This window comes from Cloeon dipterum, chromosome X (assembly GCF_949628265.1).
Source record: "Cloeon dipterum chromosome X, ieCloDipt1.1, whole genome shotgun sequence".
Classification (NCBI taxonomy): domain Eukaryota; kingdom Metazoa; phylum Arthropoda; class Insecta; order Ephemeroptera; family Baetidae; genus Cloeon; species Cloeon dipterum.
This window is the reverse complement of record NC_088790.1, coordinates 26,672,326-26,696,610: the sequence shown is the minus strand read 5'-3', so window position 1 is coordinate 26,696,610 and position 24,285 is coordinate 26,672,326. Positions and strand designations below refer to the sequence as shown.

Here is a 24,285-nt window from a genome sequence, read left to right as displayed (position 1 = left end):
AACGCGATGAGCGGGTGTATGTATTTTATTATTGTTTGCTTTCGCGTCCTTTTTTTTCTATCGAGCCAATTTTGAATTCAATTTATTTGTCTGTGCTAGAGAAAGAAAAAAAGTAAATAGCTTGCCTTTGGATGACAATGTGATGAAAATTGATTATGATAGAAAGTGCAGCTTTGTTTGGTTCTCCTTCAGCGCGCGCCAACTGCCTGCGGATGCGTGGGTAAAATTTTATGTAAGCAGCGCTCGGGTGGGAAAAAAATGCCAAAACACCATTATTTTGTTTTAATTTAACGGTCTTTATTCCTCCAATTGCTGCGGTCAAGGCAACATTATTTTAAATCGATGAGCATCGATTGAGTTTTTTTTCAATATTAATTCTGAACCAAAATCACGGAAATAAACTAAGTAAATTCATCTTGGGTTGGGATCGACTATTTTTTTGTGTCTCTGATTCAATTAAACACCAGATTAGCACGAATCACGCATTTTCAAGACTTTTGAGCAACATATCAACACTTTAAATCGACTACAACCTTGTTTCAAAACCAAAAATCCACCTAGTTATGACAACATCGCCGTCTATATTGTTTGAAAAGACTGAAATATTCGAGAAAAAGTCTAAAATTTTAATCTATTAAAAAGTTTTGAATTTTGAAATCTGTTTGGTCGAGGGAAATTGCAAATCAAAAATTTTTCTCGTTGTTTTGATCGTTTTTGGTGGTTTCTAGCTGTACACAGTTTGTCAACGAGTTTTTCCTGTAAATTTTGTGTTTCCTATAAAATAATCGAAAAGTACAAGTCAAAATCACTAAAATTTGAATTCCTTGCCTCCTTTCAGAAGCTAAAAACGAGATGTTAAAGAAATTCAACCCACCAAATCTCCAAAACAGTCAAACGCCGTATAAATCGGCACAAAAATCATCATCTACAATCCCAAACCTAATAATTACAGCTTTTCTTATTCCTTCCTCTCACTTCTTTTGTAAATGATTACATGCATGCCATCCATTTTAATGTTAGGTTATCCTGCAGTTAATTTTGATGCACACCAAAAAAGGACATAAATTAGCCTATTTGGCGTAGATTAATTCTGACATTATCAGAATGATTATTCTAGCAAAAAAAAAACGTTCATCAAGCCATTCTTAAAGTTATATCAAAGCAATAAAAGATTTTTTCGTCTCAGAGGAACACAGTATAAAACGATAAAAACAAAAGACAGCTGGCACTTGTGACTAGAAACGGTTTAAGGGAAGAAATTATGGCATCAAAATCTGGTGACTTTCAGGGGTGAAGGGGGAGAGTCGTATCTGGCGTAGGTGTTCTCGGGCGATGCGTACGAGCGGCCCGCCTTCAGGGTGGACGCGTTCGAGCCCCTGGGCTGTTCCGAGTAGTAGTTGGGGTTGGACACCCCCGCCGCCGCGTAGGGGCTCGCGTGAGGCGACTTGGGCAACGGCGGAGCCACCGGCACGTCTTCTCCGTGCATTCCGTGGTGCCCGTGGTGAATGTTGTGCACCGAGTCGTAAAGCGCCTGCTAGAATTATTAGAATTTCTGCATTAACGTTTTAGTATACGCAGAAAAAATGTTGTTAATTAAAATATTTTGGATATATTTCGATGAAGAAAATTAATAAAAAATTTTAATCTAGAATTCTTCAGTTTCATTGAAAAACAACCAAATGAAGAGAAAAAACGATCGAAACACCTTTATAGGTTTATTGAAAATTTAAAGAGGATTCATTTGAAGCCAAAATTTGCCTAAGTAGCCGTGCAAAGTTTTGAGAAATATTGCTGCGAAGTTAGCATGCTTTTCAAATGGTCAGGACTGTCTCCCTACTTGAAATTTGATTTTATTTCACAACAAAGAGTTTCTCTAAACGCTGTTGGACAGATCTCGACAAGAGGAATCGAAATCTGCCAAGAAAATGTGGTTAAGCGCTGGAAATTTTGGAGAAAATTTGAAAAAAATTGATTTTTTTGCATCAAGGTTCTTTTTTTATCGTTGCAAATTGTAAAAAAACTAATTGTTTATCGATCAACTATTAATTGCATTCTACAAAATTAATTCAAATAATTTTCAACTGTAGCCCTGTATCAATCCACTTTCAGCTCATGAACATGCATTTTTTTAAATTTTAACAATTTTAATTAATTTGGGCCTTAATCCTCATTGTTTTTTGATAATAAATTAATTAATTATTGTTTATTTCTCTCCAATGTCATTTACATAAATACAGAAAGAAAATGTCCTCTGCACATTTTCCGCGAAACCATAGAGACAAAAATCACATAAATACCTAGAGGTTATTAAATTTAACTAAAAAAATTATTTACAGAAATTTAAGGTTTTAAATGAAAGTTTAAAAGAAGGACCTTTAGAGCAATTATACTATATTGCTCTATAAGCAGGCCTTCTTTTCCTAGAGAAGGTATAATAAAGCAAATTAATTCTTCCTCGTATTCTGTCTTTGGAGCGGAGGAATAAATTATGAGCAGAAATAAATGCTTGTATTTTGGAGCTGGATATATTGTCTTTCCAAAATGAAACTAGTATTTAATTGCGTTCATGTAATTTTTATGCTGTAGTTTTTTCTCGTGAATTGAAACTTTTCGAGGAAATTAAAACTTCGACCACAGCATAGAGGAAGAAATTCCAAAAGTTCATTTGCGTATGATGAAACTAATCTAAAATTTCAAACATTACGCACAATTCTGGGAAAAATTAATTTTATTTTGCACCATAATCATGCCAAACTATTTTTTTCAGATAAAAATTGAAATTTTTTATAGAATTGACAGTTAAAGATCGTCTTTGACGAAGTTCTGAGCACACCAATCGATTTTTGAGGGTCAAATTAGTTAAAATGGATATTTTTCCGGCCAAAAAGTCCAGCGCGACGTGCGAACTTTTTTCCCGCCAAAACAATTTGAATGCGAGAACTGCGCATGGCTGGATCTAACAAAGAAGGCGGTCTCTCTGCAAGTGTTCAAACCAGCTCTGACGCATGCGCACTTCTCGCATTCAAATTGTTTTGGCGGGAAAAAAGTTCGCACGTCGCGCTCGACTTTTTGGGTGGAAAAAACATCCACTTTACCTAATTCGACCCTCAAGAATCGATTGGTGTGCTCAGAAACTTCGTCAAAGACGGTCTTTAACCAATTCCGACCATACAGTCGTCATTTTTACCTGACTGGACCTGTACTGAATGTCTAGGATGTTTGTGGAGCTGGAGTAGGCAGCAGCCGCGCAAGGGATGGCCGACGCGATGCGCGCCCTGGTCACGGAGGACACGATCAGGTACGTCCTGGGGATGAAAATGGCGCCGAGGATGACGGTGGCGCAGGCGACCTGCCCGCCGGCGATGACCATGGGACGCCAGGGCTCGTCCAGGATGACGAAGCCGGTGACCCAGAAGATCCAGCAGGTGGCGCACATCCAGCTGGCCAGGCAGAAGAAGAAGCCTTCGCGGTAGTTACGCTTGGAGCGGGCCACCAGCGGGCTGATCAGCACCAGAAGCAGCATCAGCAGGAAGTCGTAGCCGAGCAGGACGAGAAAGGCGCCCCGATGCGTGTGGCACACCACCTGGCTGTCCGTCTCGCTGGACGGCATCGCCATCAGCTCGGACTTGTTGAACAGCAGGAACTGAGCCGTCAGTGCCACCTGGACAAGATTATCAATTTTTTATTCAATTTTCTTTTTTTTTACATTGGAAAACAATGAATAGAATTTAATTTTTCTAGAATCTCTGTTCTGCACATCCTTTGAGCTCACAAGGTTTGCGAAAAAACCCGCATTTAAAAAAAATACTGTGATAAAAATCCTTTGTTTCTTGCGGGCAATGTTTGCACCTGAATTTTCAATAATTTTCTAATTATTAGCTCATGACCTCGACTTGAAAAATTGTCTGAGAAATTTTTGGAGAAATCGAGGCAGAAAATGGCAGTTTAAAAGAAAAAATCTGCACAGAAGGGGACATTTTGACCACTCCGACCGCAAATTTAAGATTTTCGCATGGGAATAATGGAATAAATTCATTTCTTGCGCAAGAATTGAAGAAATATTGAGTGGTAAAAACCAGTGGTGAAAAAACGGGTTATCAAAAAATGCAACCCCGCCAAGCAGATAACATGGAGCCTATTGTAGCCATCTGAGGTCTTTTTATTGGAACGCCAGAGAAGTTTAATGTTTTCCAGATCGAGAATATCAACAACTTGAGAGTAACTCAGAATTTCTAAGCGTCCAAATTTTTTAGATTTATTCAGTTTTGGTTTTAATCGATTAAAAACTATCATAATTCCCATTTATCTTGCTCAGGAGATCAAACCTTACCTAAAAATGATTTTTTTTTAAAGCTGCAGACAACTCTAAAAATCAGCGATCGTCTGTTCTCTTATTTCAATAAATTTATTTAAAATGATACCTTGTGGTTTTATTTTCCTTGTTTTCTTAATAATCCTTTCATTATATTATGTTAAATACGTTAAAATACACTACACATATCATCCAATGAAATGTATACTTATTTATCTGTTCTTTTAATTATGTATGGAGACGCACGTTATATTTATACAAAGAAAATTCAATTTGAAATGTGCTTAAAATTGTAGCAAATTTCTAAACAAATTAATTAAAATATTTAAATTTTAAAAAACATTACTTATAAAATATTTTTTTATTTTTTAAATTTAATAATGAGGAAAATTAATAAAAATTAAATATAACAACTAAAGCCATATTAACAAATAAATAAATTACAATTTATGATTTAAAGTTAATGTAAATTTCATCTAAAATAAAGTGGTAAAAACCGTTACAAACCAGTGGTGTAAAAACCGGGTGGTAAGCAAATAATGCAACCCTGTAACACACCGCCGAGCAGATAACAAGCAGCCTAATGTGGCCATCTGAGGTCTTTTAACGAACGCCAGACATTATTTGTCCCTAACACCGCTGGAATTAAGTGGGAAAACCAGCCTGTTGAGCTATTTTAGTGCTTTTTGCCATCTGTTCATTATTGTGCAGCAAGTAATGCTCAAATATCCCCTTTTGCTACGGTCTATGGCATAAAAATTCCAAAAAAATTGTTCGCCAATTATCTTTTACAGCTAATTTGAAGCTGAATATTCCAATTTCACTCATTGGAAAGGCGTAGAATTATCCCTAGAATGATAAGACTGATTAAACATTATTTTTAGAGTAATAAGATGAAGTGACAAGTGAAGAAAGAATTAAAATTTATTTAAAGGAATTTTTTTCCACACGTTCAAAAAAATTTGTCGTGACAATTTGTCGTTCATATTGTTTATTCTTGCTCTACTCAAATACAATAAAATGCATTACGTTAAAAAGATTATACAAAGCAATAAAGGGCGTAGAGTACTAGCGAAAAAATGCTAAAACGATCCATCACTCACTAAAAGTAATATTATAACGCAGCACCGAGCCGCATATTTTGCAGTAATAACATGTCGTATTATTATTTCATTTTCTCAAGCAAGGAACTTGCCAAGGCTTTCAAAATGATGTCTCAACCTGCGCTGATATTCGATTAAGCACTCTCAGATCATATTGCTTCCTTGGAAGATGTAAGATGAGATGCCTTCAGGAGAGGAAAACGTCGCTCCTGCTAATTGCTCTTATCTGAACAAAAATAATCTATTTCAAGCTCACTTAAAATCTGGAAAATTCCAATAAAAATAAAAATAAAACATCCCCATTTTAAAAAAGTGGCGGAATTCACAAGATTTCGTTAATCCTTCTTTTGTTATTTTCAGCGGGGTCCAGATGTGCGATAAAATTTTTCCCCACTGCGCAGATCCAAGATGGCGTCTCAACGTGGGAAGCAAAAAGCTCTCTTTGGATTGCCGTACGAGTGTCAAGAGTTTGTTTTGACGATCTAAAAGACACAATTAGTACAAGTAATGCAAATTATGTCACTATATTGACGAAAAATTAGTTCTTTTTCACGTGACCGTTTTTTCGCGCCATAATCTGCGCGTCGCACGAACCTGGTCCCCGCTGTTTCTAAATATACTGTCAATTTTGAATTTCCTGCAACTTTGAGTTTGGTTTTTCACGTAAATCACTGCTGATGCAACCAGAAGAAACCAGACAACTGAAGAAACGTGCAAAAATCTTTTTCTCTTCAATTCTTAACTTTACGAAACTTTCCGGTTTCAAATCCATACAGATTTGAGCCATTGGGAAATTTTTAAAACTTTGCAGCCTAAAAATAATTTTGAACTTAAAACAAGTCATTTTCTTAACGTTTTTTGTCCATAATTGTAAGTAATGCGCGTCACGTGTTGCTTAGTTTCGAGTGCTAACCAAATTTGCCCATCAGAGATCATACATCAGGAGCGGTGCTGAGCGCCGATTTTTCATAATCTCGTCGGGCTAAAAGCTCTGCTGGCTGCGAATGTAAGCGCGAAAAAAGTGAGACAGCACATTTCTAAAACAAGATTAGCGTTGCCAAGAGGAAGCCTGCGTTGCGTGCAGCTCGACGGGCGGGCTGCGAGGTTATGCAACCGGGCGGGCTGTAGCGTTAACTCGGTTGCCTACCCACACGCTCTGACTGACTTCGAGAGAGAGAGAGGAAGAGAGAGACACGTCGGCTGGCTCATCCAGCCTAACATCGTCGCAATCTCATTCTCCGCCTCGGTGCTCGCTCGCGTTTTATTATGTGCGACGACGACGACGAGTCAAAGCAGTGGGAAAAATGGATTCAATATTAAAATGCACGCCAGCCGCGCGCTGTTATTAATAAAATTGATGTCACTGACTGCTGCTTGTGCGGCTTCGGCCTTGCGCCCCGCGCGCGCTATGAACTCTTCTTGAGCGCATATTTGCTGTTTTTACTTTTGCAGTCGATCGAACGTGAAATCTGTTTTGTTCGCTGTTTGACGAGATGAAAAGATTGCGATGAGATTTCCTGGCAGGATAAAGGAAATGTACGTGTAAAAAATCTGCTGCAGAGAGTCATAAAAGACTTGAAGTTTGTGGAATATTTTGTATGTTTGCGCCTGCATGAAAGAGATTTTATTTACGCAGACTATTTGTCAACCATATTTCCTCACTCAAAATAGAATTATTCTCTTTGATGTCAGTGAGGAAATGAAGGATTATTTCGTGGAAATAAATTGATCATATTTTTGGCTTATCCATTTCCTGACTTATGCAATTTATTAAACCTCATTGTTATGAAATTTTTATACAAATTATAATACTTGAAAAGATAAATCAATTTTTATGGCTTGAAATTTGAACTAGCATGCGTTTTTTGCAACATTCACGTGAATTATGAGTTTCCGAGTTTTCTCGAAAAATGTTCCAAGGAAAATTTAGAAAAACTTTGAATTGAAGGATCTATTTTTTTTCCAGATCGAGAATATCAGCAACTTGAGAGAAAATTAGAATTTCTTAAGCTTCCAAATTTTGGCGATTTAGTCAGTTTTAGATTTAATCGATTTTAATGGCTTAAAGTGGAATGGTACTGGGCAACAACTGAAAATTATTTAAATTGTTGGATGCCATAAGCAATTGATCGATTAACAATTTGTTCAACAATTTGCAATTATAAAAAAGGACCTTCCTAAAATAAAAATTCAAATTTTGCCAATTTTTTCCAAAATTTGCAGTGCTTGAACATATTTTCGTGGCATATTTCGATTCCTCTCGTCGAGATCTGTCCAACGGTGTATGCCACTTATTGGGGAAACTCTTGGTTTTGAAATTAAATCGGATTTCAAGTAAGGAGACAGCCATTACCATTTGAAAAGCACGCTAACTTCCCAGCCAATTTTCTCAAAAAATTACAATGCTTCTTAGGTCAATTTAGGCATTAACTGAATCCTAAGGTACGAGTTAATGCATTGGCAACAAGCATTTTCCAGGCTTTTCCAGTATCATTCCTCTTTAATAGGAAAACCAGTTGTTTGACTTAATAAGCTATTTTAAAAATGATTTTTTTCAAAGCCGCAAAAAAACTAAATCGGCGATTGTCTGTTCTCTCATTTTAATTAAATCCGGCAGTGGTTTTGTTTTCCTTGTTTTCCTAATAATCCTTTCATAATATAATACATTAAATTAAACGATTTTACCCAAAATGAAGATATGTATTAGTCAAATAATAAAACGTCAAAGGCGTACGTGATATTTATAAAAATAAAATTATAACCAAAAAATACTTAAAATTGTAGCAAATTCAAAGATATATTTATAAAAAATATTTAAATTCAAAAATAAAATAACGAAAAATATAAAAAATATACATTATTAATTTAATAATATTAACAAGTAAGGAAGTTGATGTTTTGAAATGATTAAAATTTGTTTAAAATATATCAAATTATAAATTAATTTTTTTGGTTCTACATAACTTTTGCTGTGCTTTTAAGAATTTCGCTTAATTTCAAAGAGTACTGTAGGTCCCTCTTTACCTTAATCTTCCTCTCTGGTCCATTTATTCATTTATTTCTAAAAATCATGTAAATTAAAAAAATTAATCAAATTTCTACCTATTTCTAAGAAAGAGAAATCTGGTAACATCTTCCTCTTTGGAACAATAATAATTTCAATGAGCCAATCTTTAATTAAACATGTGGAAACAAAGGCTCTTCATCAATATTTTCGTTTACCGAAAATAAATCACTGTTGCTGACATACTGACACTGATTTTAATTAATTATTTCATACCTGGACGGTGATTATGAAGAACCAAAGGGCGGCCTGCAGGTATCCGCTGACGTGGCTCATGAAGCCCTGCTCGTCAGTAGTGGTGAGCATGATGGCCCTGGCGAGCATCACCGAGAGCAGAAGCGCGTAGCCGAGACAGGTGCCGAGTTCGCGGAGCACGCACAGCAGACGGGGGCCGGAGAGGCAGTAGGGCAGCACCGCCACGTACGTGAACACCACCCCTAACAGCAGGATGAACGAGAAAGTTGGATTACCCTCCAACACGTCACCTGATGAGAAGCAGAAAAGGGGCGGGAGTCAGAAAATCTCATTGTCAGGGTCTGTTTGTATGTGGGGGAAGTAGTGACCTTTGCAAATTCTTGTGATGATGAAGACGGCCACGGCGATCGAAAGGGCCACCCCCACGCCCGCCACGGACGTCACCACGGCCACCCAAATCTCGCCGTTCCACCGGATCAGGGACCACACTGTTGGTCTGTAAACCTGGGAAGAAAATTTGAGTTTTAAAGATCGATTTCCTCAACGGTTTCGATTAATATCGTGTAAAAGGATTGTGGAAAAAAGAAATTGGTGGGTTCAGATTGAATAAGTTGCATAGAGAAAATAAATGTAGTGGTTCTCCACTCGGCAGTTCATTTATTCAGGCCTCATCAGTGGTAATTTACGTTCAAAACATATTACTACGATTTTAGCCGCAGATAGCTCTGAAAGAGTATCGTCTGTTCTTTTATTTTAATAAATCGATCGAAAATAAAACGTTGTGATCCTGCAACTACTCCGAATTTTATTTCAAACATATAATTGGACTTTCAAGGAGCGTGCGATATGTATATAAAATAATATTCTACCCGAGAGATGCTTAAAATTGTTGCAAATTTCAAAAGAAATTACTTTAAATATTTGAATTGTAGAAAATATTATTTGTAAGAGAAAATGAAAGTTCAAAAATAAATTGACGAGGACAAATGAAAATGAAACATTATTGTTTTAGCCATTTTTAACAGATTGAAACAAACTCTTTTATACCAAACTATAATTCTGATAATTTTAAAGACCGTCTTTGACGAAGATTCTGAGCACACCAATCGATTCTTGAGGTTCGAATTAGGTAAAGTGGATATTTTTTCCGACCGAAAAGTCCAGCGCGACGTGCGAACCTTTTTTCCCGCCAAAACAATATGAATGCAAGAAGTGCGCATGCGTCAGAGCTGGCTGGATCTGACAAAGAATTCTTTCCTACAGGTGGTCTCTCTGCAAGTCTGACGCGTGCGCACTTCTCGCATTCATATTGTTTTGGCGGGAAAACAATTTCGCACGTCGCTCTGGACTTTTTGGTCGGAAAAAATATCCACTTTACCTAATTCGACCCTCAAGAATCGATTGGTGAGCTCAGAAACTTTAAATTTTACCTCGTTAAGACAGACACAGTCCTTCTCGCAGCCTCCCCTGACCCAGTCGAAGAGCAACTCGGCGGTGGCGTTGTCCACTTTGAGCTGGCCGGCCTGCAGGTCGCCGACGGCCTCGACGCAGTTGGTCGCCTGCTCGACCTTTCCGACCTTGAACTGCGGCTCGAGGTGTCCGGTGGGGGCGGCGGCCGGCGGCTCGAGGGCCGTCGGCGCCAGGGCCGCGTCGTCGCTGAAGTTGTGCTTGACCAGCGGCTTCAGCTCCGCGCAAATGCTGAACTGGCCGCAGTCGAGCAGCAGGGCCTCGCGGAGGCGGCTGGCCGCCTCCAGCACCACGCTCGACGCCCTCCGCAGCTCGGCCAGGTGCGTCTCGGAGGCCAGCGCGCCGTGGCCCAGCGCCTCCAGCGACTCCTGGCTCACCAGCGAGTCGAGCTGCAGCGCCGCGTCCGTCGACGCCGCTATCAGCAGCATGCTCGGCGGCAGACCCTCGTAGCTCGCCTCCTCGGAGATCGCCTCCCACGGCAGGTCCACGGCCGCAGCCACCCACGACAGGCTGCTGAAGTTGGCGCTGCCCTGCAGGCCCTCCAGGTGCTCCTTGATGGACGCCCAGCTGCCCAGGACCACTGCACTTCCGCTCGTCGGCGGCGAGCCGGAATCAAAGTGGTGCGTCTCGTCGCTGCGGATCACACATTTCCAGAATAATTATTAAAGAGGGTTGTTAAAGCAAAATACTACTGCCATCAATACATGAACTTCAGTTATAAAGCCTAAAATTGACTTAATAAGTGGCGGTGTACATTTTTGAAAAAATGGCTGCGAAGTTAGCACTGTCTCCTTACTAGAAATCTAATTTTATTTCACAACAAAGAGTTTCCCTAAAATGTTTCATACGCTGTTGGATATTTCTCAACGAGAGGAATCGAAATCTGCCAAGAAAATGTGGTCAAGCGCTGTAAATTTTGGATAAAATTTGAATTAATTTTAGATTGCATCCAGCAATTCAAATAATTTTCAATTGTCACCCTGTATCGATCCACTTATTTATGATCAGAGACAGTTAAATTAAAAACTATAAGGTAGTTAATTATCTGCAAATTACTCTTAGAAAGATTTATTTTCCTACTAAAATTCTTTCAAAATTATGCATTGAAGAAAAATTAAAATTTTCTGCCTCAATAACGTTTTTTTTTCAACTAATTTTGGCGTCTCAACTGGCATTAATTAATGAAATAGGGGATCAGCCAATCAAATTGCACAAAGGTTGGGAAACAAAAAATGTATCTTAATAAATATTATGTCGAATTTTTTACCTTTAAATAATATAATTCACATTTCCTTACAAACCGAACCAAAATGGAAGAAAATATATTTAAAACTAACCATAATTAAGTTTAAATGAATAATTATAATAATAATAATAATTAATTTTCGTAAATTATTTTTTTTTAAGAAATGAAAAAATTAATTTAAAAAAATATTAAGTCAAACTTTAAACTCTTCCCTAATAAGACTACAAAAAAATTGTTTTTAAAGCGTTTTAATCGATATTAATGGGAAGAATAACTATCATAATTTCCATTTATTTTGCCCAGGAGATCAAACCTATCTTATATATAGTTTTTAAAGCCGCAGACAACTCTATCAGCGATCGTCTCTTCTTTCGTTTCAATCAATCGATTGTGGTTTTATTTTCCTCATTTTCTTAATAATTCTTTCATATTAATATAAAATATAACACACTTCCATATTGGATTCAGAAGCAAGATGCATGTACTAAAACCAAAACCAAGATGAATTTTCTTTACATTAATTTGAACTTCTTGAGCGCACGTGATATGTATAAAAATAAAATTCGTACCGAAAAATGATTAAAATTGTAGCAAATTTTAAAAAATATTAAAAATAATTAAATTTTAAAAACCAAATTTAAAAATAAAACAAAAAAGACAATTAAATAAAAATGAAATATTCTCAATATTAATATTGCACGAATATATTCATAAACTCTGTTAGTATACTAACAGAGTTTATGATTTAAAACAATTAAAATTTGTTTAAATTTTTAATCTAATTTATGTTTAGATTGGCTTTGTTGCGCTCTTGTGAATTTCACATCATTTCTAAATTTGAGGATTAATGTATTTTAATAAATAAATGCCGCAGGCGTAACGAAGGTCATATCATGAATAATTCATATTTCCTTACAAACCGAACCGAAAAGGAAGAAAATTTATATAAAACAAACCATAATTAAGTTTAAATGAATAATTTTCAATCCATTCCAGTGTACATAAATACGTTGAATCTAACTTTCGTAAATTATTTTTTGAATAAAATAAAAATTAATTTAAAAAATATAAAGTATCACCAAATGAAACATTGAGAAATTTATTTTCAATGCGTGGAAGTTTGTGGAACATCCCGAGTCAAAATTTTCTGCTTGTGTTTCCAATATAAATTTAAAAAAAATTATAATTTTTGCAATTTTTCAACAACTTTGGTGCAACAGAGCCAATTAATGTCCAGGAGGGGTCTGAAGAACTTGATTTATTTCTCATCATTTCTAGACCTTATTTGACCAAAAGGGGGTTGAAGGGGTGACAAGACTGAAAGTGGAGTGTGGCTTTATAAATCTGGCGATTAGAAGCTGAGAATTCGACGTAAAAACATTTTCCCAAAATCCCAAAAACCTTTTGATGTACTTATAATTAATAAAAATAAAAAAAAAATGAGGGAAAACACCACGCCAGATTTTGACTTATCCAACCTTATTATTTTGTGCTCAATAAGATGACTATATCAAAACTAAAAATTTCAAGCAATTTTAACTTTCAAATTCGATTTTTGTGAACTTGAGCTTTGACCTACCACTTAGGGGACTCACTGTCAATTCTGATTTTTTTGTTCTACAACCAATTTAAACTGATTCGGAAAAAAACTCCAAAATTTCGGGATTCGAGATTCAAATGCTCGTGTATAAAACCCTTGAATTTGTGAAAGCCTGCGGGTTTTTTTAATTGCGTCTTTTGTCGCATAGAGTCTAGCTTCAGTAAAAAATTCCATCTAGATCTTCTGAATAGCCTCAATAATAAACAAACCGACTCAAGATTAACAATAAAAGTAAAACATGACTGTATATTGAAGACTTAAAGCCATTAATTCCTCTAGAAATAAATTAGGTTGTCTGGTCAATTTTCCCAGAAATTTAAACAAGAAAAATTTTAGTTCTTCCCAATATTCAGGAGAATAATCTAGTTTTTTGTTTCACTTTTTAAAATTTTACAGCGCAGTTTCACTTTATCTGGTATAAAATTTTAAGTGTTCGTTGAAAATTATTAATTTAAACTAAATTAATTCATTTTTTATGATTTTTCCCCTATTGTAGGATTAAATTTAATACGTACTCCACATGCATGACTTGCTGCCAAGTAACGCAAATATCCATCTTATTTGCGAGGGAGGTGAAGGTCCTCAAAGCCGCCGATGAGTGCGCGACGACGGCTGTCTGCGTGACATTTAAGGCTTTTAGCGTCTCAATGGCCGCCAATGCGGTGGGCCCGAGGGTTCTTTGCTCTGGCAGGTATTTGCCGAAAGACTGAATGTCAAGCGCCGCGAGCAGCGGCTGGATTACTTGCGCTGTTCGGTAACTGGACAAAACACCTGCAACAGACGACGTAACACTTTACCACACGTTAGTCCCACATAAAAATTGAGCGCTTCAATTTGGAACATTTTCAATATTTCAACGCTAAATGGACATTTTTACTCCGTTTAAAGTGGAATGATACTGGGCAACAATTGAAAAATATTTGAATTGTTGGATGCCATAAACAATTAATCGATGAACAATTTGTTCAACAATTTGCAATAGTAAAAAAGGACCTTCCTAAAATAAAAATTCAAATTTTGCCAATTTTCTCCAAAATTGAGAGTGCTTGAACATATTTTCTTGGCATATTCCGAATCCTCTCGTCGAGATCTGTCCAACGGTGTATGCCACTTATTGGGGAAGCTCTCGGTTTTGAAATAAAATCGGATTTCAAGTAAGGAGACAGCCATTACCATTTGAAAAGCACGGTAGCTTTCCAGCCAATTTTCTCAAAAAATTACACTGCTTCTTAGGTCAATTTAGGCTTTAACTGAATCCTAGAGACGAGTTTATGCATTCACAACAAGCATTTTCCAGCCTTTTGCAGTATCATATTCCTCTTTAAAATTATAGAAATGCATGGCATTCGGTTTTTTTTATGAATTTTTCCATTTTCAACTCGATAAAAAATTAAAATACTGAATTTTCGTAATTTTTTGTATCAAAAGTGTTGAATATTTGTACCTAGTGAGTAGTGGCCATCGCAATCAGTCTCTGAAATAGCAGACAGGGCTGCCTTGTGTGTCATGATGCTGTTGCTGCAGGTGTCAAACACTTCTAGTCCTGTAATCAGAGCGTAAAACGTGTGCATTAAAATCGATATTATCAGTGTTTCGCGATGTCATCATGCATACAATGTAACAACGCCGGGGGTATTTGATCGTGCAAACACCAACTTGAAATAGAATTACACCGACCTATATTGATTCCTGGCACGAGACTGAGTGCGTTGGCTTCGGAGACGGCCCAGGCGATGGCGGCCATTTGTTCCAGGCCGACGGCCACCGGGATGCTGCAGTTTTCGCCGGTGTGCCCATCAACAAATGCTGAAAATTGATTTTTTTTTAGAATTTTCAATTTAAAATTAAAATTGTATTGGTGTTTGTTTTCATTAAATGATAAATTAATGCAATATTCAAAGCAACTTATATTTTTTCTCTGCTTCAGTTTATTTTCGTATCTGTTAATCTAAAGAGGAAGTTTTAGATTGTTCTGTAAAATGTTATTATGTACCGATATTATTTATTTTCAAAGGGAAAAAAGAAAAAAGTAAAATATTAAATATATATCAATTTTTTCTTGGAATGGAGAGCAGGATAGATTTTATTTTGCAAAATTCTGCTGCTGACAGGCATAGGGGCCAAAAAAGCGAGATAATTTTCTATTTTCTCTTCGGAATTCACTCGTCACAGCCACCCATCCTAATTTAATTCCGTGCATTTTCTTGGTAGCATTGTACTGGTTTATTGGCTTTGTTCGTAACCTGAGACTTAAAAATTATTTTTAAAATGTTTCCCTTTCAGTACAGAGCAAATAAGAATCCGATAAACCAACCCAATCACTTCCCTCTCATAAATTATATTATTTTAATTAATAAAATACTACGCGTGGAGTTTCCGGCGGCCACGAGTGAAATTTGACATGATTAATATTTAAATCCGTTAACTTCTCGTCATCTTTGTGGTTTTATTCAAATTCAGCGGAGTTAGCGTTGCCCCATTTGAGCGCTGAAATGAGGGCAGCAGTCGGAACGGAAACTTACATAATTCGAAACTTAGTATCCACATTTGCAATTCTAATTTCCCCATTGCAGTTTAGAGCAAGTAAGTATTTTGCGCCAGAGAGAGAAAGAGGAATAAAATTTATCGTGCACACGTGGAGAGCGATATGAAAATTATTGCACAACGCGCGCGCGGCCGAACGAGTCGCCACGACGTGCGCGCGAATGGGGTGCCTGGGGGTAGCGAAGAGGTCACCCCCGTCCGCTCGCCCACGGACTTCCTGCCACGCACCTGGCCCGCTTTTGTGCGTGGACACACACGCTCCGCGATTGTGCAAAAGCCCCTGTTGCGACAAATTGCTATCGTCAAGGGAGAGAGTCTCTCTTTTGTCAGTCAGTTGGCGATTCTCACAACGGCGCCGTCACGTTTTATCGATTCGCCCTCTAAATTTGTTCGCGCATTATTAATCTATCTGGCACTTTTGTTATTTAACTTGGCGCAACGGCTTCTGGAGTTAAATCGATATATCGGTCTTAAAATGGTAATTTACATCTTAATCCCCCCCTTTTTTAACAAAACGAAAGATGGCGACACCGATCATTTACAATTTTTCCCTGTGATTTCAGACTCAAGTGACGTAGATGGGCTGAAAATCAAAATAGGCTCAGCCAATCTTTGTATAAGAATCGATTTTTTGTGGCATTGTGCTAATTTATTGGTGGAATATTTCTAAAAAAAATTATCACTCACCTGTGATGACCGCCTGCCCTTGGACGAGCAAGTACGGCATGACCGACCTGGGCTCGCACAGCAGAGCATCGTGCGCAGGGTCGGCTCCAACCCTGAGCAGCAGGAGGGGTATTAACCACAGGTACGGAGGAAACTGCATTATTTCTGCTCCAACTGAAATCAGCAGTCAGCGAAGGTTACGGCTTTTCTCGATCGTGAACGGACAGTCAGTCAGTTAGTTGTGTAGTTGTTTCACATCGCGTGTCTGGCCGGCCACTGAATTTAAGTTATTCCTTCCCTCTCGCAGGGTGAGTGAGACTCGGTCTCACGTGGCTGCCTGCCTCACTCTCGCTCCACACACAATGATCGATTTTGTCCGCCACACGCCATATGCCTACCGTGCACCCTATTACTGTACACACACACACATACATTTACTATTATTTTTCTTTCGTACGCTCCGAGCAAACTTGCTTGGCGCTCGTCGTCGATCGCTGATGGAAGATGGAACAGCAGCATGTCAAACGAAGTCTGCAGGCAGGGGAAAGAAGGCTCTCAAAATCATCAGTTTAAGCTTCTGAATGAATAACAGCTCAGTCTCTCGCTGCAAAACCGATTTAAGTCGGGATTCAAAGCGGATTTGCAGTACTGGCACACAATACGGACCACTTCCCTTGGATTTACAGAGAAATTGTCTGTTCAGCTGCTTCTGCGGAATCGTTTCGTACAATTTAAACCATGCACATCAGTGCGAATTTAGATTCTGGTGAAATTTTGCATAAAAAATTGAGAAATAATAATTTTTCTGTAGCTGGTAAGTTAAGGCATAATTGAAATTGTTACTATTTGGTAAACGCGATCCTTCTTCGTGCTACAGTAGTTGAAAACAGCCAAAATAATTAAATATACCGTAATTAACCGTACATTCATTATGATTTACTAATTTTGCAATATTGCACCTGTGTTTTTTGCGCAAGGGGATCCTGAAAAAATCCTTTAGTTTGGAAAATCAGTCTTTTCCGGCCAAATCTGCAAGCCCATAATGCGAGCAAATTAAAAATACATAAAATTTTTCACGAAATTTGATTCTTTCGGCACAGTTTCTCTCGCCGTGTAAAAGGACTGCAGAAAAAAATAAATTGATGGATCAGATTGAATTCTCACTCAGCACACTAACTCTGACCTAACGCACTAATTTAGGCCTTTTGTCAGCGGTAGTTTCCCTTCAAAACACCATGTCGTGTAGATACTACAATTTTAGCTGCAGAGAATTCAGAATCAGCGATCGTATGTTCTTTTATTTCAATATATTACACATCCTGTTTTATTTTTTTCTTTGTTTTATTATTTATCCTTTCATAGCAAAATACTTTATTTACTTTAAGATAATTATATAAATACACACAACATTGAAAACTTGAAATTAATTGGGAATTTAATTTAATTAACTCATTTTATAACTGAAAGTGCACGTGATACCGAAATATAAAATAAAATTCTACTGAAAAGATGCTTAAAATTATTGAAAATTCCAATATGAATTACTGCAAAATTATAGAACTGTAAAAAACTTTATTTAAAAATATTATTTTAACTAGTAATTAAATTATTTAAAAATAAAATGTCAAAAAGAAAGTCAAAAATGAAATGATATTGTTTTATTAACAGATAAATTAAGATAAAGTTTAGGGAAAAAAATGACCCCTCCCTATGGAAAAAGTGACCCCTCCCTATGGAAAAAAATGACCCCTCCCTATGGAAAAAAATGACCCCTCCCTATGGAAAAAAGTGACCCCTCCCTAGGGAAAAAAGTGACCCCTCCCTATGGAAAAAATGACCCCTTCCTATGGAAAAAAGTGACCCCTCCCTATGGAAAAAAGTGACCCCTCCCTATGGAAAAAATGACCCCTCCCTATGGAAAAAAGTGACCCCTCACTATGGAAAAAAGTGACCCCTCCCTAGGGAAAAAAATGACCCCTCCCTATGGAAAAAAGTGACCCCTCCCTATGGAAAAAAGTGACCCCTCCCTATGGAAAAAAGTGACCCCTCCCTATGGAAAAAAGTGACCCCTCCCTATGGAAAAAATGACCCCTCCCTATGGAAAAAAGTGACCCCTCACTATGGAAAAAAGTGACCCCTCCCTAGGGAAAAAAATGACCCCTCCCTATGGAAAAAAGTGACCCCTCCCTATGGAAAAAAGTGACCCCTCCCTATGGAAAAAAGTGACCCCTCCCTATGGAAAAAAGTGACCCCTCCCTATGGAAAAAAGTGACCCCTCCCTATGGAAAAAATGACCCCTCCCTAGGGAAAAAAATGACCCCTCCCTACGGAAAAAAGTGACCCCTCCCTATGGAAAAAAGTGACCCCTCCCTATGGAAAAAAGTGACCCCTCCCTAGGGAAAAAAGTGACCCCTCCCTATGGAAAAAATGACCCCTCCCTATGGAAAAAAGTGACCCCTCCCTATGGAAAAAAGTGACCCCTCCCTATGGAAAAAATGACCCTATGGAGGGGTCATTTTTCCGAATTTAACCCGAAAATAGTCAATTTTCGCTTGATAAGAGTCTGAAATTTCAGAAAATTATGCAGAGTTAAAATTTTCTGTCTCTTGGTGGAACCAGTGGCTCTAATACTGATTTTGGTGTTTTTGAAAAATCCCTATTTTTGGTTATCCATCATGAGAATTTTTTATTTTCCATAAGAATGCATGTTTCGGAAAAACTCGCAAAATTGCAGAAAAACCCGCAAAAAAGTTTTTTGCAATGCAGTGGGTTTTTGCATGCGGGTTTTTGCGAACCCTGGTTAAGATAGACAGAGTTCTTCTCGCAACTCCTTGAGCCAGTCCAGCCAGTCGAAGTGCATCTCAGTGGTGGCATAATTTTTGTTTTTATTTTTTATAAAATCAGTGGCATAAGGTTGAAAAAATGTGCAAAAAAAACAGGATTTGCGATGAATTTTTCAAGTAAAAATCGGGTTTTGAGAACCTTGAATTTCTCTACCATGTGAGCAGCAGCAAAAGAGTCTCCTTTTCAATTTTGATGACTTCACCGTTCCATAATCGTCTCAAATGAGCTTGCAATAAATTTAATTGGGCATTGTATTTATTTTTTAATTTATTCAAGTTTGAAGTAGAGTGTTACTGGATAATACATTTTTTGTTTTAAGAAATTCCTAAAATGTACCATACTACAGATTGCCTTGATAATTTAAAAATGTGCTTGCTGCTGAAAAACGTAATTTACTTTGCTCAAAGAAGCCAAAATAATGTCAGACTGTGACGTGAGGAACTGAAATAAGGAAAAAACACAGTAAAGCTTTTGTCATAATCTTCATTTCGATCAACTTGAAAAACTCTGGCGGAGGATGTTTTTTTTAATTCGTGTCTAGACTGGAGCTTCGCATGACAACAGTGAATTAATGTTTGATTAATCAATTGATCGGAAAAATTATCCACTTTACCTCAAGAATCGATTGGTACGATCAGAAACTTCCCTTTAAATTAAAGAGGAATGATACTGGAAAAGCCTGGAAAATGCTTGTTGCCAAAATGCATAAACTCGTCCTTTAGGATTCAGTTAAAGCCTAAATTGATCTAAGAAGCACTGTAATTTTTTGAGAAAATTGGCTGGAAAGATACCGCGCTTTTCAAATGGTAATGGCTGTCTCCTTACTTGAAATCCGATTTAATTTCAAAACCAAGAGTTTCCCCAATAAGTGGAATACACCGTTGGACAGATCTCGACGAGAGGAATCGGAATATGCCAAGAAATATGTTCAAGCACTGTACATTTTGGAGAAAATTGGCAAAATTTGAATTTTTATTGTTGGAAGGTCATTTTTTATTATTGCAAATTGTTGAACAAATTGTTTATCGATCAATTGTGTATGTCACCCAACAATTCAAATAATTTTCAATTGTTGCCCAGTATCATTCCACTTTTAAAAAAAGCATAAAATAAATTCAACTTGATCTTCGGTGATTTTAGCAAATTGACTCTGATGTCCAGAAATTTTCCACTCGGGGAGAGCGAGCGAGCGAGTGCGTGCGGTAATTGCATTGCTCACTGAGGAGCAGCTTAATTTGCTGCTGTGCTATTGTATGCAGATTCAATATTAGGCCTGGTGCGCGGCGAGGGAGGCTGAGCCGGGCGACGCCATACAGGGAGCACCGCACCACGAAAGCGTCTGCTGCTGCTGCTGCCGTGGCGTGTGCTACTTGGCGCTCATCAAAGTGTATACGCGCGCGTGTGGCCCGGCCGACTGAATGAGTTGTGCCGCTAGAGTGGTGGGCGGGCGTACACCACACCGCACCGCACAGCAATGCATGCGTTTGTGCTTGACTTTAATTGGCATCAAAACATTCTACATACATACCCGCCTCTGCTGCCTCGAGTGCTGCAATTGTGCGGCCGCGTGCGTCTCGTCTAACAATCCCTGCGACGAAAATCCACGAGCCGCAGAGGATTGCCACTTTGATTATTAAATGCCAATTAAAACGCGCTCATATACTTATATCGAAGGCCAATTAGTGCGAATATGTGCGCGGGCTGTTATATTATTGTTGCCATAGAAACTAATTCAGGGGTGGGTGCTCTCTGCTTTTCTAACTGCTGACACATATCAGCTAGTTCTCGCTTTTGACGCACGCAAATTTTCGTGTTGCCCCGGTAGCGCAACATTGCTTTTGGCAAATGGAAACCACCCCCGTTTTATAAATTTTGATCAGCTTGAAAGCATAGACGTTTCTAACTCTGGGAATAATTCAAAATTGAATTTTGGAGCCAATTTTTATACAATCGAGTAGGCAATACTTGATAAGACGAATTGATTGGTGGTTTGAAATCTTTTTTCCAGAAAGTCTTTAATTTTTCAGCTTTTGCAGGAAATTTGGCTAAGCTCATTAACGATTCGAGATTTCATTTTAAATATTTCTGATCTTACTACCAGGCCACGCAGTTTCATTTTTGTTTTAGAGAAACATTTATAAAATATTTGTACGTTCAATTTTTTGTAAATTACGCAAAAACACTTTTTTCAGAATTTCCACTATTGCTCACATCAGGAATAAAAGGCAAAAAAAAATTCAATTGTGTTGGTCAAAAGCGAAAAAGTCGAAACCTAATAGATTCCTTGTCTAGGGGAGTAATTCTGAATCTATTTTCCAAATTTACCTAAACGAAACCAACAGTTTCATGTCTTTTATGAAGTATGTGAAAGAAATTGCGGTTCTAAAAATAGGATTCAAGACAAATTTATGTTTTTCTGAAGTGATTCTAACGAAAAATTTTAATTGAAAACAAGTTATGACGCATTCAAAATGGTCCTGTAAATATTTTGCCATATTTGAATAAAAATAAAGATCTTGTTGCGCCATGAAATTGAAACTTCCTTTGCTCGAGTTTTTCCGGGAAAATCGGTTCTGAAGCTTGTGTGCCTTTTAAAAGGCAAGCACTCGCTCGCTACCTTTGAAAATCTCGTTTTATTTTGTGAAGAAAGAAAGAAAGTAAGTCTTTCCTTTAAAGGCCTTCTGGCAAAGATAAAAGTGTAATAACCGTGTATTTTTTATCACATTTTCTTTCAAAATACCCAAAACACATAAAGAGATTGTAGAATGTACGAAAGCTGCGTTCAAAAAATTGAAGTAACCGAGTCTTTTGATAAAAAACAAAACAAAAAATGGTTGAATTCTTCGACGAATATTTGAAGCGAACAGTAAAGCAATTAACTTGTATCAATTAACTTGTAACTCTATCAATACTTCTTATTTATAAAATTCTGTGTTCTCAGAGTCATTTTTTGTCAACATTAATTAGTATTGGAAATTTTTAACACAATCATCAACTATTTTAAGATGTGCGTCTCTCTCTCTCTGGTTTACTTTTAATCTTTAATAAGCACGAATCACTTTTTAAACCGTCTAAAATTGCCAAGTCGTTTGTGATACCGGAAACACACATTAAAAACACGCAAAATTTTAGATTTTCCTCAAAATGAATTTTTCCATATGGTTAACTTAAATAAAATTTGAATTTTTTTGTTCTAAAACACAATAAACTTGCCATGGATTTACAGATAAATTATGGCACAAAAAACGAGCTTCTGCTTAGATCTCAAAAAATGTAAAAAAGCCAATATTTTCCTCTCGTATACCTTTTTTAATCACAGCCCGTTTCATTTTTCATCATAAATATATTACAAAATATCCATCGCGACCATGGCATCAGTCAGTTTTTATGCGAAACCAATTTTCAGATGTGATAGAGGGAAAGGAGGCTGGCAAAATGACATGACGTGAGGAGGCATCGCGTGCAGCTTTTTTCGCCATCGACAAAATGTATATGCATGTATGTTTACGCTTGGGCCGGGCAGCAGATTTAGCCCATTTCGCCGAAAAATGCTTAAAGTGCATAGTGGCTTTTTGTGCTGCCTCTCTTTGATATTATGGCTTCGTGTATTTATTGGATTGAAAGGCGACGCCGGCTGGCAAAGGGGATCGCGAGGAAAGCACGAGAGTGACAAAACGCTGTGCGCCGCGCCGCGTATATACCCCGAAAGCAATCTCTCTTAGGAGCAAAAATTTATGCGAAACGAGAAGAGAGAGAGAGAGAGAGAGAGAGAGAGTAGCTCACTCACCCCCGCCCTCGCGCGCGCGCCCAATATCAGTCGGGCAGCGCAAAAAGAGCGTTTCTCGCTTTATAGGCCAACACGCAAACTTTGCACTATGTCTGATGGGAGCGAGAGACTTTTGACTTTCGAGGAGCTTTTGTATGTATATGCACACATCTTCCATTTCGCACGTCTCGCAGAGAATCGCTTTCTATATGTCTATTTTCCAACCATTCCGCTTGTTTTTCTTCCAACAGCGCCTCGGGTTGTTTGGTTTGGAACGTTTTGAAACCTTTTTCTGCTTAAATACACCCGAGGGAACGCTCCTTACTCTGCGTTTTTGTCTATGACTGTGTACTCAGCGTTAACATCGAGCTAGAATTAAAAGTTATATCGTGTTGCAAGAGCGGAAAGTTAATTTAAAATGGAAAATCGAAGCTGGGGAGCAAACTGGGTTAAAAATTTTAATTAAATTATTACAGCGTTTTGTTTACTGACAGATTTACGCTGTCCTCTCGTCAAGCTGGGGTTAATTAATCTAAAAAAATAAGATTTATTTACAAAAACATATTTGAACCAAAATTAATTAGATTAAAAAAGCCCAATGTTGAAAGTTGCAAGATTGGAGCATGGTGCGGTTTGAAAAAAATCGGAATTTATGTTTTGAAATTCAATTTCGCCTTTTTGGTCGATGTTCTTGGACTAAAAAGAGGCTTTCTAAGAGATTTTATGATTGAAACTCATTTTCTAGACTAAATTTCATCGTTTTTCACTCTCATTGGCCATAATACCATTAGAAAACCACAGAATCTATTTCTCTATTTCGAAGGTTCACCCAGAAATTAGAGCAAAATATTTTACAGCCTGAGAGGAAAATCAAGATTTTAAAGCAAATACTAGATTTCGTTTTGTAGCTTATTTTTAAATAAATGGTTTTTATCAGATTATAAATAAAATAAATGACTTGAATTTCCAAGCCTAATTTTGGCGTGAAAATCCTTTCTAAAAATTGTGTATTACTCATGTAGGTACTTTTTACCGCACTTACCGTGTTTAATTTAAACTGGTTTTTCGCGTGTATGCTACCAAACGCTCATTAGCTAATTAACAAAGTTGGTTGGTTGGTTGCATGCAGAAGATTGCACGTAACAAACTCTAATTAATTTACCAGATAAGATAAATGGTACTGATAGCATCATTTAGTCTAATTACAAATTTTTAAAATTAAAATATACACACCTCGCCAAGAGCAATGCTGGAACCGAGTTGTTGTTCCGACGGCCTGCAGACTGCACTCGCCCGATTATGCACGCGGTTTATTTCCCGTTTTCCACCGCAGTGGGTGCGAAACTTGGTGCGCTTCCTGACGGTGCGAAAATCTACTCGCGGGTTGCCTCAAACCAGCGAGCGCGGCATTTTAGACGTATGTGTATAAAGTGATGCTGCAGGTTTTTTCTTTTTGCGAAGGCGGTCGGGGCCAAATG

At 37.6% G+C, this 24,285-nt stretch overlaps 1 protein-coding gene across 4 annotated transcripts; it reads right to left on the bottom strand.

Annotated features, from left to right (window-relative positions):
- Window positions 1-272: 272 nt before the first annotated feature.
- Window positions 273-24,113, bottom strand: boss (bride of sevenless). Of its 4 annotated transcripts, none has more exons than XM_065494817.1 (10): window positions 24,041-24,113; window positions 16,219-16,371; window positions 14,665-14,793; window positions 14,432-14,530; window positions 13,503-13,758; window positions 10,105-10,774; window positions 9,043-9,178; window positions 8,696-8,964; window positions 3,188-3,661; window positions 273-1,534 (listed from the first exon to the last, which is right to left on the bottom strand). In XM_065494817.1, exons 2-10 carry the CDS (start codon window positions 16,355-16,357, stop codon window positions 1,268-1,270), a joined length of 2,439 nt encoding a protein of 812 aa, XP_065350889.1. In that variant the 5' UTR covers window positions 16,358-16,371; window positions 24,041-24,113; the 3' UTR covers window positions 273-1,267. The 4 variants fall into 4 exon arrangements, with proteins under 4 accessions (XP_065350889.1, XP_065350890.1, XP_065350891.1 ...); XM_065494818.1 differs by lacking the exon at window positions 24,041-24,113 and adding an exon at window positions 23,850-23,867; XM_065494819.1 differs by lacking the exon at window positions 24,041-24,113 and having other exon boundaries at window positions 273-1,531; window positions 16,219-16,562.
- Window positions 24,114-24,285: the final 172 nt, after the last annotated feature.